The 17,639-nt window shown below is 44.5% G+C and overlaps 1 protein-coding gene across 1 annotated transcript in view; it reads right to left on the reverse strand.

Moving 5' to 3' along the window:
- Positions 1-17,639, reverse strand: part of LOC136645915 (cysteine-rich secretory protein 3-like) — a 75,305-nt gene that overhangs the window by 18,184 nt on the left and 39,482 nt on the right. Inside the window, exon 8 of the mRNA XM_066622373.1 lies at positions 6,944-7,058. Within this exon, the coding sequence (XP_066478470.1) occupies positions 6,944-7,058 (115 nt within the window). The remainder of the gene's footprint in view (positions 1-6,943; positions 7,059-17,639) is intronic.

Raw genomic sequence — 17,639 nt, forward strand, 5'->3', positions numbered from 1 at the left:
GAGAGAGAGAGAGAGAGCTGTTATTTTACTTTTTAAAAGAAGAGGACATTCTCTGGGTCTTCTGCTATCATGTCTAGTTTGCTCCTAAGAGCCTAGAGGCAGTAGTAAACTCAGCTAGAGGCTGAGCAAGGTTCGTGTGGTATAGTGTGCTAAATGTTAAAGAGAACTTGTACTAAGGATATCGGAATTAGAAGAGAATTATCAGCTACTGTTGTGTCTCAGTTGTGCAGAATAGAAGTGGACACTTCTACTGGACACTTCCTCCCCCCACCCCACATCATAATTCAAATGCAGATAGCAAGTTTCCCATAACTATTATTAATGATTCAATAGAAATGTTACTTTCCCAATGCAAATGTTGATGAAAACACACTAAAATAATAAACTTTTGTGGCCCACTTTTATCTTTTGGAAATCCAAAACCTTCTCCTCAGTTTGTAGTCAGTGAAGTTGAAATGCCCTGTAAGCAAAGTTTCATGAGTGAACCAAAAACCATGAGTGAACAAAAATGTCTCACAATCAAATTCTGGCACTTAGATTTTTTAAAAAATTATTTGTATTTATAGAAAGACTTTGAAAAGGTTAATCTTCTTACCCTTGTGAATAATGGCCTGAATTTATTGTATCTTTGAGTATCATCATATTATAAGAATCATACTAACTTTGCCATGTTTCTATACTCCTATATTGTATATTTTTATTTACTACCAATTCTTTTATGACTTTTGTGCTACTGCCCCTGGCTTTTTTGTTGATGTATTGCTGCATTGTTTTTATATGTTATATATAGAACACATAGAACATTATTTTATATATAAACTGTACATATTTATATTTTTTCTGATAATAGCACTGCAGAAAAATAATAGGTGAACATAAGAACAGCCCCGCTGGATCACTCCATTGGCCAGTGGTTCTCAGACTGGAGCAGGGGTGCCCAAATCTCGGCCCAGGGGCCACTTGCGGCCCTCATGGACTCCCAATCCGGCCCTCGGATGGCCCCCAGTCTCCAATGGGCCTCTGGCCCTCTAGAGACTTGCTGGAGCCCGTGCTGGCCCAACGCAACTGCTCTCAATGTGAGGGCAACTGTTTGACCTCTTGCATGAGCTGTGGGACCAGACCTCCCTCCACTGCTTGCTGTTTCATATCTGTTATGCAGCAGAGGCAGTGAAGGAAAGGTTGGTCTTGCTTTGTATATGCCTTTTATAGGCCTTGAGCTATTGCAAGATGTTCATTCATATAAGTTCCATCTCTAACATTAGAGATGTAGAAACATTCATTTATGTAAATGTATGTAAGTTTATTCAAATTTGAAATGTAAATTAATTCTTTTTTATTCCTTGCCCCTGACTCAGTGTCAGAGAGATTATGTGGCCCTCCTGCCAAAAAGTTTGGACACCCCTGGACTGGAGCATCACAATGCCCAGCCTGAGGGTCCTGGACTCTGCCCCCTTAAGGGGCAGCTTTAGAAATTGAAAGTGGAGCGATCACACCTCACTTCTGGTTTGCAATTGCAAACCGGAGGTGGGCTCATTTGCTCCACTTTCATTTTCTGAAGGTTGGGGAACCCTGCAGAGGGTCACACAGGGCTCCCCACACCCCCAGGAGGCTACTGCAGGGATTGGTAAGTGCATGCCAGCCCCTGTGCTCCCCTTAGTGACGTGATCCTGGGGATCATGTTGCCGCCTTCCCTGCTCCCCCACACGCACTTGCAGCAGTTCTTGAACTCCCTGGGAGTTTGAGAACTGCTGCCATAGGCCCATCTAGTCCAGTTTCCTATATCTCACAGTGGCCCACCAGATGCCTCAGGGAGCACACAAGACAAAGAGACCTGCACCCTGGTGCCCTCCCTTACATCTGGCATTCTGAGGTAATCCACTTCTAAAATCAGGAGGTTGCAAATACACATCATGGCTTGTAACCAGTGATGAACTTTTCCTCCAGAAATTTGTCCAATCCCCTTTTAAAGGCATCTAGACCAGATGCCATCACCACATCCTGTGGCAAGCAGTTCCACAGACTCACTACATGAGTCTGTAAATAAATATTTTCTTTTGTCTGTCCTAACTCTCCAAGCACTCAGTTTTAGTGGATGTCTTGGTTCTGGTGTTGTGTGTCTCTCTATCCACTCTATCCATCCCCTGCATAATTTTGTATGTCTCAATCATGTCCCCCCACAGTCGCCTTTTTTCTAGACTGAAGAGCCTCAAACACTGTAGCATTTCCTCATAAAGGAGGTGCTACAGCATAGTAATCATTTTGGTTGCTCTCTTTTTCACCTTTTCTATTTCCACAATATCCTTTTTGATATGTTGCAATCAGAACTGGACACAATACTCCAGGTCTGGCCTGACCATCAATTTGTACAGTTGCATTATAATATTAGTTGTTTTATTCTGAATACCTTTTTAATGATCCCAAGTATAGAATTGGCCTTCTTCACTGCCAGCGCACATTGTATCGACACTTTCATCAAGCTGTCCACCAGCACTCCAAGATCTCTCTCCTAATCTGTAACAGTCAGCTCAGAACCCATGAGCCTATATGTTAAGTTTTGATGTTTTGCCCCAATGTGCATTACTTTACACTCACTTACATTGAAATGCATCTGCCATTTTGCTGCCCATTCTCCCAATTGTAGAGCTCCTTCTGGAATTCCTCACAGTCTCTTCTGGTTTTCACCACTCTAAAAAGTTTGATGTCATCTGCAAACTTAGCCACCTCACTACTTAACTTTGTCTCCAGGTCATTTATGAACAGGATGGAAAGCACCAATCCCAGGACAGATCCTTGGGGCACACTGCTTTTCACCATTCTCCATTGTGAAAATTGTCCATTGACACCCATTCTTTGTTTCCTGGCCCTCAACTAGTTCCTAATCCATGAGAGGACCTGCCCCTTCCCTGGCTGTGGAGTTTCCTCAGCAGCTTTTGGTGAGGGACCCTGTCAAATGCCTTCTGAAAGTCCAGATATATAATGCTCACAGGTTCTCCCGCATTCACACGCCTGTTGACCTTTTCAAAGAATTCTAAAAGGTTTGTGAGGCAACACTTACCTTACAGAAGCCATGCTGATTCTTCCTCAGCAAATCTTGTTCGTATATGGGCACAATCCTAACCCCTTATGTCAGCACTTTCCAGCACTGACATAAGGGCAATGCAGCTCTGAGGTAAGGGAACAAACATTCCCTTACTTTGAGGAGGCCTCCGTGAGTGACACCCAACTGCAGGATGCAGCACACATCCCATTGGCACCACTATGCCAGTGCTGGAAAGCATCGACATGAGGGGTTAGGATTGCGCCCTATGTGTTTTAAGATTCTATCTTTGATGAGGCATTCCATGATCTTACCTGGAACAGATATTAGGCTGACCAACCTATAGTTTCCCAAGTCCTCTCTCCTTCCTTTCTTAAAGATTGGTGTGATATTTGCTATCCTCCAATCCTCTGGCACCATGGCCATTTTAAGGGACAAGTTGCATATTTTAGTCAAGAGATCAGCAAGTTCATTCTTCAGTTCCTTAATGACACTTGAGTGGATGCCATCTGGGCCTGGTGACTTATTGATCTTTAATTTGTCAATAAGGCCTATTCGACTTAATTCTTTGGTGGGGGGGGGGGTTGTTTGGGCAGCAGTATCTGCCTGAGGTATGCAAGATGCAAAGAACTCATTTAATTTCTCTGCCATCTCTAACTCTCCTTTTATCTCCCCTTTCCCTCCCTCACCATCCAGAGAGCCAGCCGCTTCTCTGGCAAGTTTCCTGCTTCTAACATATTTGAAGAAGCTTTCATGATTCCCCTTAATGTTGCTGGCCATGTGTTAACATGTCGAAAAGCTGTAGAAGTGGGCCGCATGAAACATATGCAAGCATATGTTATATCAGCGTTTCTCAAACTCTGGGTCAGGACCTACTAGGTGGGTCAGAAGCCAATTTCACATGGTAGCATAGCACCTAGCTAAGACACTACTGAAAATACAGAATTGAAAATACAGGATACAGAGCTTCTGGGCAGGACAGGCTCCTGGTGGAAGGAAAGCATGGTGCTTTGCCCTGAATAGGTGGGAAGATGAGATGCTGGAAATCGGGGAGGGCTGTGTGGCAGGAGATAGGGTTGGGAACTTGAGTCAGCGATTCTGACTCAAGTTGCAAAAATATGTGATTTGGGGTGACTCGGCAATTCATGAGTCATGTACATGGAAGACTCTGAAAAAGAATCAGGTCAGGGCCCCTGTGACTCGGCATTTATCCCCATGCATGCAGACTCGAGTCTGCCTGTGTCTGGGTGTGCTTGCTTACTGTTTTTGCGGCGTGAAAAACCTCGTGGGACAAGGCAAGCAGTAGGGAGTGCCAGCCGGGAGGCAGGAAAGGGTTAATGCATCCAAGCAGGAGGGTTAAGGCAGGAGAAAGGTCTTTTGCTCATCTGTGACAGGAAGGAAGGAACAAATGATCACTGGATGCAGGATAGACAGTCTGCTTTTTTATTGGCGGAAGGAGAGCAGGAGTAGCCCAAGGAGGTTCTTGCCTTACGATTGGCTGGGGGGGGGGGAAGGAGGTGGGGAAGTGGGGGGGAAGGGAGTTCATAGTGATCATGCTTTCCACCATGGCTGGTGGGGAGGGGGCAGCCTCATTAAATGATCAGCTACAGTGGGACTACTTTTGAGTAGGGCTGCAAAGGATCAAGTCGTCCTGGTAAGCCTCCCAGCTGCTGTGCTTGACCCTCCTCCAGCTTGCTGCTTCTCTCTTGGCTCTCTTGCAGGCCCTCCCATCTCTTCCGCCCTGTTTACAGATGGGTGGGGACAGCAGGGGAGTGATTAAAGAGAACTCCGACACACACACAGAGTCTGGCAGCAGCCCCATTTTTTCTGCAGCAAGCTTTTTAAAGGGAGGGTTCAATTTGAGTCTTTTAGTGTCAAGTAAAGGGTGACTTGGAAAGTGCCTACCTTATGACTCATTTTCAAGTTGAGTTGAGGGGGGGGGGGATAGTGACTTGGCAATTTGACTAGAGTCAAGAGATGCTGGACTTGCATGGCTTGCATCCTTGCCCATCCCTGGTTGGAGAAGCAACCATATTCCCAGAGCCACCTCAGGAAAGCAGCAGGCATTAGTATTTTGGCTTCCTTGGGAGTCTTCTCTGGAACTAAATGGTCAAAAACATTTTTAATGAAAAGGTGTAGAAGAGTCACATTTGAGATATAGATTAGGAGCTTTTTCAGCCCTTTAGCATGGTTAGTCAAACAGATTTCAACTCTGTGAAAAATACTTTTTCCTGTCACACACTGGTTGCAATCCTAACCACACTTTCCTGAGAGTAAGCCCCATTGAACAAAATAGGACCTACTTCTGAGTAGACCTGGTTAGGATTGTGCCCACTGCTAATTATTTGACCAGTGCCTTCCTCAGCTCTTCCATTTTGGAAACCTGTTTCCTCCAAGCCACCATAACTATCCCTTTGAACTTCTTCCCTGAATATTGTCCTAATTTTCAAACTTTGGCAATTTCAATAAAGTGTATTTACTGAACAAAAACATTCAGCTTAGAAAGCAAAATGTGGTGCCCATTTCTATAGGAATCTTCATAAGCAAGGGCACAGCTTTTCCTCCAAGAACCAGAGAAACAAGGGCAGCAAGTGGTTCCTTCTCCCAAATGTAGTGAACTTTAAAGTGCTTAACTCTGGTGGGACTGTGCCCTAGCTCCCCTGCTTTGTTTCCTATACAAGGTGGCAGATAGCGCATCGAGTTCTTCTACTGCTTCCTTAAATCAGGCAATAATTGTCTTTTGAAGAGCAGATTTACAAAGCCCTTTCTGTTTTCACAACTGAAGCAGAACTGTTTTCCCAACCCATTGGCAATACTGTGTACCAACTGGCAAAAGTACATCCTTTGGGCTGGCATGGAATAAGCAGAGTACCACCAGTTCTTGGCTCACAAGGTCTGGCAGACTGTGGGAATGCTCTCTTGCACTCTCTTAACAAGCCTGCTCACTAAAAAAAAGAATGAGACTTTGGGGAAGGCAGCAATTATTGAGAAGCCCATCTAGAAAACAGGGGAATGAAATAACATATTGCCAGAGAATGATGCATGGCTTGAGGCAGGAAGAGGAATGGCACAGTGCACAGCTGTGTTAAGGCTGAGTTCTGAGAGCAAAACACTTCCCTAGTTTAGTGGGGAAACAAGCCACCTATCCTAAAACAGCTTTCAAAGAGAATATTGGCAGAGAGTGTCCAAAAAATGTGATTTAACAAAACAAGTCTCCTCATCAGCTACTAATGCAATGTATGCCATCTCTGCTTTCATTGGTGTGTCCATTGATTTTAACACTGAATTGATTAAGCGATGTGCATTGTTTGGATTTTCTTAGACCTTCAGTGTGTGTTTTGTAATATTACTTCAATCAGCTTTGGCATCACAATTAAAAAAATTACAACTCTTAACTTGTATTTTACACACATGACTGCATGTGACCCAATGCAGCTCTTATACTGGACATTCCAAGCTGTTCATGGAAATGCCCCCAAAATTGACTCAAGCGTGCCAAAGAATTCCCATCGCTCCGCATTACATCCTTTGTCTGCTTTTGCTAGTTACGTGAGGTCAACCGCATATCTCGGGTTTCGATGGGGAGCCCAATCCTAACCAGTGCCAGAGCAGCAGGGCCACTCGGCTCATGCTGAATCCAGTACTAGGAAGGAGCAGGCTGGAGGTTTCTTTGAGGTAAGGGAACTTTCATCCTGTTACCCCAGGTAAAGCTCCAGCAGTGGGGCTATTTAGATCTGCCTGCCAAATGGCCAGTGCAAGACCAAGAATCCCTGTGTCAGGTTTTCAAGCTAGGGAGGGGGAATAGGATTTGGCATGAGCCAATGCCACCTATACCACCCACCTCTTGGGCCTGGTCCACCCCTCCCGACACTTCCCCTGCCCCTGCACTGCCCAGTGGGAGCTTACCTGCTCCACTGAGTGCTCTTTTGGCTCCAGCGCCAGTGTGATGTCGCAGGCCTTCCTACTGGTGCTGTTTACTTGCTGGATGTTGCGGAGCTCTTTGTGGTGCTTCTGCGACACCCTAGGCCAGGGATGCCCAAAACCCTGCCCTGGGGCCACTTGCGGCCCTCAGGGAGCCCCCAGTCTCCAATGAGCCTCTGGCCCTCCGGAGACTTGCTGGAGCCCACACTAGCCCAACGCAACTGCTCTCAGCATGAGGGCAACAATTTGGCAACTGTTTGACCTCTCACGTTAGCTGTGGGATGAGGACTCCCTCCACTGTTTGCTGATTCACATCTGTGATGCAGTAGCGGCAGCAAAGAAAAGGCTGGCCTTGCCTTGTGTGAGGCCTTTTATAGGCCTTGAGCTATTGCAAGACCTTCATTCATTCATATAAGTTCCACCTCTAGTATATTAATTTATGTAAACTTATGTAAATTTATTCAAATTTTAAATGTAAATTCATTCTTTTTTTCCCCTGCCTCCAACACAGTGTCAGAGAGATGATGTGGCCCTCTTGCCAAAAAGTTTGGACACCCCTGCCCTATGCTGATGCAGCGGTTGCTGCACCAGCATTTGTCTAGAATAGGATTGTACTGAAAGAGTTTTTAAAAAGTAATAAGAGTGTCTGGGGTGGACCAAATTTCTGCTTTCAAAGGGCTAAATTACTTATTAGATGGAATGTTGTGATTCTTTCATTTGCTTTTTGTTTAAACCAAATGCAATCTGGGCAACTGCAAGTGGAGGAAGGATGTTGAGATCATCCTAAACCTTTCCATTCTCAGCTCAGATCACTTCAGGCTCCTGCTTCATCCACGCAGAGGATAGAGATGGGATCCCCATATTTTTCACCACATAGATGGAGAAGCAGCTCAAGAAAGGTGATTCTGAGCTGGAAAACAACCAGCAGAGAAGAGATAAGTGGTCTCATCCAACCTTCTCTTCCTCCACACAAAATACAACCTGCCAGGCAGCCTCAGGTTAAAAAATGAAAAGTGAAGGATAGAATCACAACACAAAAAACATACTTTGAGACAAACTCATGCGCTATTTCAGTGCCCTTGTGAGTGATCCAGAAACATTTTTAAATAGTACGCAATTTTAAATGCACTTGCTCCAAACCTAATATACATAAGAGAAAGATTCTTATATTATTCAATTGTGTTTAATTCACTGCAGTACCTTCCTTCCAGTGCTTTTTAGCTCTGTAGCCTGATCTTTCACTCACATCAGATACCCCTGCATACAAAGCGCAGTGGACTGATTGGCATACATTCAACCAGCCTCAAATCACTTGAGGACAAGCATGAGTATGCATGCCCCCTCCCCAACTGCACAATGAAAGGACCATATGAGCTATCACTCATAATTACAGGTGAGGGTGTTTCGGATCTCCCCCCCCCCAAGCAATTATGTGGCGGTAGGACAGCACATGTGGCGGTACGGAGGTGACATGCACCTCCCCTTTCCGTGTGATTTAGTGGAGCTGCTTGAACCTAACATCTGAACCAATCCAAGGTTTAAGGAGGATTTGGGGAATCAGCAGTACTGCTCCTTACACTAGCAAGGCAGTTTTTACCCCAAAAGACAACAGTGGATTATGGCTGCAATCCGATACATGCTTTCCGGGGAGTAAGCCCCATTGAAAACATTGCAAAATACTTCTTGAGTAGACATGCAAAGGATTGTGCTGTACATCTAATAAGAGCATGAATAGAGTTAATAGGATTTTATGCATTCATTGGTCCTTTGCCTACATGGTTTGTACAACCATGCTGCAAGTGACCATTTCTTTTTTTTCAACATAAGATTTTTTTTTTCCTGTGTCAGGAAAAAAATGTATGTGAACTGTATGGGCTATTGACCTTGCACAAGAGAACTTTGTGCAAGTATGAGGAGGTAAGACAGAGGAGATGAAGGGTTCAAATCCTGTTACCTGTGTGCACTTCCAGTTGTAAAAAATAAATCCCTCCCCACACATGCACATACTCATAATTTAGCAGTGCTGACAAATGAATAAATTGAATCTTGATCTTTGTTTTGATTGCAAAAAGCATCACATCCAAATTTTATGACTCTATTGTTTTGCATCAGTGCTTCCAGGAGAACAAGCACATTATTGGCTTTTTCTTTGATAAATTACCATTATTTTATTAATTCACTGTAGATACATGTATACTTCATGTACATTTACAAAATTAGAACATTAAAAAAAAGTTGAGAAAAATGTCTAGGAGCCAGCAGAACTAGATTACCAGATCAACAAGATGCATTGTAGAAATAGTTTCTCGGCCACCCCCACCCCACGCTGCAAGTGGAAGACAATTGAACTCGATTTAATACTCAACTAGATATTATTTGATAAGAACTGAGTTTACTTCTGTAAAGTATATCTCTGTTGTTTTGATTGGAAAAAAACAAGTTCTCAGTCAAACTCGCCTAAGCTGAATTTGCTTGCAGAGATGCTTATTTACATTTTCCTAAATCATTTTTTCTGACATTAGAAATAATAGATACAGTTCTGTTTAGAGATTTTGGAAGTAAAACAAAGTATAAACATAATGAATTTATTTTAACAAAGGCCAACAAGTGTTAACATATAAAGGCAAGATCCTTCCCCCCTCCTCCCCCCACACAGAGGTACCACTGTACATGTGGGAGGAAATACATACTAGTATGCTTCTCAAATACCCTGTTCCCTCTCTCTTTCCCTCTTCCTGACTGATCTTTGGTAAGGAATGTGCCTGACAGACAGCCATTACTTATGGAAGGAGGCCTGGGTGTGTCTTCCACCAACATACCCAGATCTCTGACTCCTCCTTAGAATCTCATCCCACTCATGCTCTGAAGTTTCTAGAAAACAGAGCCCCAGAAGGACAACTGGATGCTCATATGGGAGGCACACCAATTACAAGCTTCCCATTACAAGCAGTGGCATAGTGGTAAATATTAAAGTGCAGGGGCTTGTCATGACACAACCCAGAGTCACGTCCATTATGTTTTCTTGTTTTCTTCTCTTGCCACTTATTTCTAGTATGAAACTTATTGCACTTCATTTAAATATCTAGCTCATTTCATTCCAAGTTCTTGGGCTACAATCCTATGCATACTTAACTTGAGAGTAAGCCCCATTGAATTCAATAAGACTTTTTGAGTAACCAGGAAGGTGGGGCAGCTGATGAGGATGCCAACCCTCCAAGATTGGTTTGGAGTCTCCATGAATCACCATCAATCCCTAGGTGTTTCATGAAAGCATTCCAAGTGATTTTAACACAGCCTCCAAGAATTTCATTAGGTTGGGGGGGAAAATCACCAGGAATAGCTTTGAATTCTGATAGTGAGGATAGTGAGGACAGCTGATAGTGAGGATGATTTAATTTTCTTAAAAGAGCACTTGGAACATATACTTTGTCATTCTTCAGAAAAATAATGTTGACAAACAATGGCTGCAATCCTACACGTGCCTAGATTGCTGAAATCCCACTGGATCTGAGCAGCTTGGATTTACAGACTGGATTGTAACCCAATGCTTTTCTGGTTGCAAGGTCAAGGCATTACAGGTACTTCACATCAGTGGCATATGAAGAGGGTGGCCAGGGGAGCCCCCGGCGACCAGTGCCAGGTTGCAGTGGGTGTCCAAGAGGCAGCCCCAAGAGGGAGGTGGCAGGGGTGACCCTGGCTGCAGCCACAATCTGGCTACTGCTGGCTGTAGCCACAGGAGAAGAGAGAGCTGATCCAGTCTAACTGGGTGGTGGCTGCCAGCACCACAAGCGTGCTGGCGTTGGCTCCTAAGTGCATCCTTGTGGCACTGGCTGCTGCTCCGAGCAGGACCAGCCAATAGCACTGGCTGTAGAGCACTCCCATGTGCTCTAAATGGGAGCACTGTACTAAATCCCACTAAGATTTAGTAACTTGCTTCTTCTCTTGGTTGCCCACATGCAAGGAAGAGTACTCTCTGGCAGACCAGACTATTACTGAAAATAATTTTGTCATATGGGGTTGCCAAAAAAATATATGGGACCCGGGTACCAAATGATCTTGGTATGCCACTGCTTCACATTTTAAGAAAATATGTTTCTTTTTTATTTTTATCCAGAGAGCATACAGCTGCATTTGCAGAAGCTAGATGGAATTTACGAGCTCGTATATAGAGCATGGAACTTTATTTTAGAGACTTGCGGTGCAATCGTACCCATGTCTACTCAGAAAAAAATTCCACTAAGTTCCATGGGACTTGATCTCAGGTAATGGTTATAGGATTGTAGCTTTAATATCATAAACATTTTTCAGGAAGTGCAGTGCAGTATAAGCCATGGATAAATTGGCTGAGGTTTGTTTGTTTTGTTTTGTAGTAATTCTCAAACTCAGACCTAATACACAAAGTTTCAAGGAGGAGTGAATTTTTTATGGCCAAATTATAACACCCTCAAAGTAGAAGTTTATAATGGAAAACACTGATAAAAACGTAACTATGGGATTGCAATTGTATCACTTGGAGAAAATTGGTTTGGATAATATCTCCTTCTGGAATGACTGCCGTTCTAAATTATTCTTCATCTCCATAAATCTGCACTAACTCAGTAATTCAGAATTACTAAGATTTAAGCTTAGTACCAATAAGCAGTAAACTTATGGCTATTGCTATAATAACTGCTGGTCTATACACCATTCTTCCATGGCAGGTGGTCTTTTGGCTGCACCAATGCTGGAATGGAAACGCTTCAACCCATTTCAAAACTAATTTCGTAAAGTTGCCGAAAGACAAGCTGCCAAACTTCCTCACAACCATTTTTTGCTAGCAAAGGGGTTTAAAAAAAGAAAGAAAAGACACAATGCACAAGAGTACCATTCTTTTTTACATTGTTTTGTACTAATACTGCTACACAATGACAGCTGTCTCGACATATTACTGCAATATATCAGGAGCAATGCACCAAGGGATGTGTAACGTAACTTTAAACATACTGTACTTCTTGGTATCTACTTAAAACTTTTTTCAAATTACCTAATTAAAAAAAAAAAAAGTCTTACCTGTATTTTTTTTTTCCTGCAGCAGAAAAATCACTCTACTTCTACTTTATCAGCTCAGTGGATAGGACTATGCATAATGTTGAATCTAGTTTTAAAATATTTTTGTAAGTGAAGATCTCCGCACCTTTCCTGTCTAATGCCCACTTTCCATACCCTTCCTGAAGGGGGGATTGCTTAGACAGGGCAGCCATGTGGAGTGGGAGATTCTGATCACAAGCCTCTCATGTCATATCTAGTATGGCATCTAGTATGGCATCTTGGTTTGGATAATATCTCCTTCTGGAGCGCCTGCCATTATAGGTGCTTCTCCAGCTCCATAAATCTACATTAACTCAGGAATTCAAAATCACTAAGATTTAGTAACTTCCATATTGAAACGACAGAGTTGGGAAGCTAGGGTCAAACTACCCAGGACACTGAGAGCCCAACCCTAACTAGGCTTTACAACATTGTAAAGGGATGCACAACAGTATACATGCCTTTATGACAACACAAGCAGCACAACGCCAGTGGCCATTTCAGTCATGCTGCCACAAGTAACAGCAGCAGCCCCAGCCTACTGCCAGAGGGCAATGTGCACTGATGCAAGTAAGCTGTCACAGGAGGCAGGGAATGGACAGGGGGTGGCATGGGGCAGAAGGCAGAGGAATGGGGTGTTTCTGAGCAGGGAGGGAGGCAAGCAGGAGGTGGAATGGGGGAGAGAGGGGTGGATCCCTGCAGCACTAGCATGTGGCAGGATTCTATTCCCATTCATTCCCTGTTCCCTCTTCCTTATCCTCAGTTCCATACCAGCTAAATTGCTGGCACAGATTCAAGGAAACCCACTGAGGCAGTGGAAGCTTACCCCAGTGTAAGGGAACAAAAGTTCTTTTACCTCAAGGAGGCCTCTGGGACCCCCCCCCCCCCCCCCAGAATGCAGTGTAAGGTCCATTGACATGGCTTCGGTTTAATTAGAATTGGGCTGTGAGCCTGCTGTCCTACAAACACTTTCCTGGGAATGAGACCCTTTGAACTCAGCCAGACATCCTTCTGAGTAGACATGCTTAGGATTGTGCTATAGACGTCTCATTTTATTTCCATTTAAAAAGAATTATTTTAAAGAAGACTTGGGAGAAGGGGGTGATATAAATCAGATTCACAGGATGAGAAGGGGGCATTGAATCCTTTCCCCCTCCATGACAGTTCTGACAAAAAAAATCATATTGGAAACTGCTGTTTGCCCTGGTAAGAACTATCATTCTTACATATGATATATGTAACATATATAGTTTTGCTCTTAGAATTACTCTAAGTGTATAACTCTCTCTCTCTCTCTCTCTCTCTCTCTCTCTCTCTCTCTCTCTCTCTCTCTCTCTCCCTGCATTGACTATTTTAAAAATAATTTTTTAAATCAAGTACCCTAAACAGGTAGTTCTGCAAGCTCCAAACACATTCCTGCACGTAGATAATGTACTGGTTTGAAAAGAAGAGTTGCACCTGCTCTTGGGATGCCAGTGGAAAGAATGGTTGAAAAGAGCAAAGGGGAAGAAAAAAAAAGGCAGCTGCTAATCATGCGAAGAGAAGAAGTTGAAGGAACCCTAAAGGAACTGAGAAGTGTAGGCACGTGAAAAAAAGAACTAATAAACCAAAAGGAATTTTTTTATGACAGGATCTGACTGCTAGCCAGCTAGCGATGGATAATCAAGCCCATTGCCATGTAACCAGCAATGACACGGGGCTGGATTATTTGTGGATTTCTTGTTTACTTGATATTTCTACTGTTGATTAAATTGCGTGTTAACTGGTCATATCCATTATTTATTTATTTATTTATTTATTTAAAAGTTTTATACCCCGCCTTTCCTAATCCCGAGGGAAATGCCCAAGGCGGCTTACACATTAGACTCAAGAATGTCTGTCCATCTGCCTCTCTTTATCCACAGATGCAGTCCATATTGTAGTGAGAATAGAAAGGTTCCATCCCTTGACAGTTTTCTCATTCCATCTACCCATGGTATGTTTTCAACTTCCTATCAGGTTTTGTGTGTGTGTGTGTGTGTGTGTGTTTTTGCCAAACAGCGTATGCTCCTCCCTCTCTGCCCATTCTTCATTTTGCTTTCTGCCTTAAACAGTTTGAAACATTATTTAAGTGTTGCATTTCCAAGTGTCTGCGACTTGCTCTGTGCAAGACTCGTTACACATCACTCATGCCCTATTTCACAGGCAGAGTGGGTAATTAGCATCTTACACAATTAGCAGGCATTATTTGCTTTGCTAATTTAATGCCATCTTGAAGGTACTAACTTGGTAGGAGCCGTAATGTGTTACTTGATTTATTGAGCTCCAACTCTTATGGGTGGAAATCAGACACTCTGCTTTTATAGGGTGGGGAGAGAACTGGGAGCATTGATTCCTAAGAAATTATATTTCGAAGCTTCTGTGTTTTAATGTGAGGATATGCAATCAAGGCAAGGCAGGCAAAGTTGTCTTACCAAGCATTCGTCCTGATTTATGTTCTTTTATAACATGCAACTTACCTGCGCTGTCTCTACACATAGCAAAGCTGATAATATATTTATCAGCTACTTAAAGAACCACACCTGAACTCTGATTGAAGAGGGATTACATTAGATCTCCTCAACAATAACCATTATAATTCAATTATATAATTATAATACAATTATAATTTCAATTGTTTGTAATTGTTATGAACAATTATAATTTCATTGATAAAGTGACTTACCAGCATTTAAAGTATTCCACACACAGGGCTCAATCCTAACCCCTTATGTCAGTGCTTTCCAGCCCTGACTTAAGGGCAATGCGGCTCTGTGGTAAGGGAACAAACATTCCCTTACTTTGAGGAGGCCTCCTGTGAGTGCCACCCAACTGCAGGAAGCTGCACATGTCCCATTAGCACCGCTATGCCAGTGCTGGAAAGCACTGACATAAGGGGTTAGGATTGCGCCCTCATTCTCTCAGTAATCTTTAGAACAATCCTTTTAAGATTTGTCAGCATGATCTTCATCCCATATTAGGAGAGAGAACCACAAGTGAGTTCATGCCACAAGTGAGACTAGAAGTGAATAATTCATATTACCCATCTTGAGCCCTTATTCATTTCACTACACTAGTCACACATCTTCCTTTCCTATATGAACCTTTCTTCTGGTTAAAAAGCAGATGCACTTAGCTGGACAGGCAAAGCTGGGCCAGAGTCTGAAGTGGTGCCGTAATGCTGTCATCCACCCACTTTATTTTGCTTACATGCACACACCTTGCCCCCCTTCCACACCCAAGATACTCAGTGCTTGGCTTGTTTTGAAGACAGGTCAGGCAGATAACAGGACGTAGGGAAGTGAAGATGGCCAGCCTCTTCACCTTCATCACCGCTGCAGCTGCCTTCTACCTCCCATGCTTGATGCTTCTTCCAAACTGGTCAGGCAGGAAGGCTCTTGGAACTGTTTTGCAAAAGCAACTGCTTTTGGAAGGTAAGGAAGCTGCCATCCTTTTCCAAGAGTGACCAGGAACAAAATTACTGTGGCCCCTAACTCTTCTTCCAGCTTCGCTGTTGCCATTTTGGCCCGCAGCATTGGAGGAAAAGATGCCTGCCTCTATCCTTCTCTTGCTTGTGCTCCAAAGACAGTGAATGAGAAGAAGATGAGGCAGCAGTCTGGTGTAGTGGCTTGGCAGTCAGCTGGCCAAGGGCAGTGTCAGGCAGGCCAGGAGTGACCCCTGGCCTCTCCCAGTTTGCTGCCTCTCCCTAGGGCCTAGGAGAGGGGGGTAAAGGGGGTAATTTGTACCCGGGCCCAGGGTCAGAAAGGGGGCCCAGGAGTCAAAGGAGGGGGTCCAGAAAGTTCCTGGAAACATTTTCCTATCTCACCCAAACTATGCATGATGCTGGGGGCACAACCATGGGCATACAACGGCAACTGCTGATGCAAGCCATATACACCCGGCCCAGAAATGCATGACCCTCCTTAATGCAGTGTCAGATCTGGGAGTAAACTGGCCTGCTCTTTGGCTTGTGGATCTGATAACCATGAAGAAGTGTATTGGGGCTCAGGGGCGCAGCTGCAAGGCTACAGCTGCTGCAGAAGTAAGTTTTGGTGCACACAGGACACTGTTCATTCTAGTGTGAGCCTAAATACATTGATGCTAATTTTGGGGAAAGATTTTCTAAATTTCAAAGATTTTAAAGAGATTTAGGAGTGTGTTTGGTTTTTCATATTACTTTACCCAGATGCAAATGCCGCATGGTTGGGTAGACCTGGGTTCTGCATCAAGAAGACTGGTAAACCTGGGCTCCAAACACTATTCTGGCTGTCAGCACCCTCCCCCTGCCAGTGGCATCACTAGGCTTTGCGTCACCCGGTGCAGGAGGCCAGCGCATCATGCCCATGATGTGCAGTGCACCCCATTCTGTGCAGTGGGCAGTGCCTCTAGCGTTGTGCGCATGCACAAGGCTCGCGCATGTGCATGATGCTAAATCTAACTGCAGCCGAGTTTGGAGGTGCCTGCAAGCCCTTCTGAACTCAGAAACAGGTGCCTCTAGCGTTGTGCGCATGCGCGAGGCTTGCACATGCGCACGACGCTAGATCTAACTGCAGCCGCGTTCAGAAGGGCTCGCGGGCACCTTCAAACTCGGCTGTAGGTGCCTCTAGCGTCATGCGCATGCGCGAGGCTCGCACACGACTCTACATCTAACAGCAGCCAAGTTTGGAAGGGCAGGAACTTGGCTGCAGGTTTGAGGCTGTGGCGTCACGCACTTAGTATGTGCAGGGGGCGGGGACACATGGCGCGTCACCCCCCCACAGCGCGTCACCTGGTGCAACCTGCACCCCCCTAGCAATGCCAGTGCCCCCTGCCCTATTTTGCCCCCCATTCTGCCTTTCCCCATTACCCCCTTTGGGAAGGGGCCCAAAAGAAACTTGTACCCCCTGATAAAACTCTTCTCAGAGGCCCTGCTTTTCCCAACCTGTAACCTGAAGCCGCTGCTTGACCCTGCCTCATGTGCAAACCACCCTGTACTTGGGCAAACCTATTTGTCAAAAACATTACTACAAACAATTAAAATGTAGTTAAATATCTCAGAAGCAGGAAACCAAGCAAGAAGGCAGCTGGAGCACTTCATGACAAAGCAGAGAAAAGAATGTTAAAGAAAGATAAGTACACTGCAGAGAAGCAGAAGGAATTCTTTGCATCTGTTTCACCATTGCCCAGATACCCACTACAGTTCAATCCTGTCCCCCTTCCTTGCCAGCATAACTAGCCTTTTGCCAGCAGAGGTTGCTTTATGGCAGTTGCAAAGCATCCTTTGCTGGTACATACTGCAGGCCTGTTGGCAGAGAGGCCAGAGCAGCCTCCCACAAACCAGAGGATGACTGAAGTTCTGCCAACCCAGGTAAACCCATGCAGTGGGTGGGACAGGAAAGGGGTTGAACGGGGCAATGTGTGGGCAAAACAGGGCAGTGACAGGGCAGGGGAGAGGGTGGACTGGACCCAGAAGGGAGTGGGTTCAGCGGTGGCTGCACACACTGAATTGCAACCCCCTTCCTGGGCCTGATCTGCCTTCACAGATCAATGCAGACATGCACCAGCAATAGCGGCTGCTGGGGTTTACCCCAGGGCAATGGAACAAGTGTCACATTAC

The sequence above is a fragment of the Tiliqua scincoides genome, chromosome 1 (assembly GCF_035046505.1).
Source record: "Tiliqua scincoides isolate rTilSci1 chromosome 1, rTilSci1.hap2, whole genome shotgun sequence".
Classification (NCBI taxonomy): domain Eukaryota; kingdom Metazoa; phylum Chordata; class Lepidosauria; order Squamata; family Scincidae; genus Tiliqua; species Tiliqua scincoides.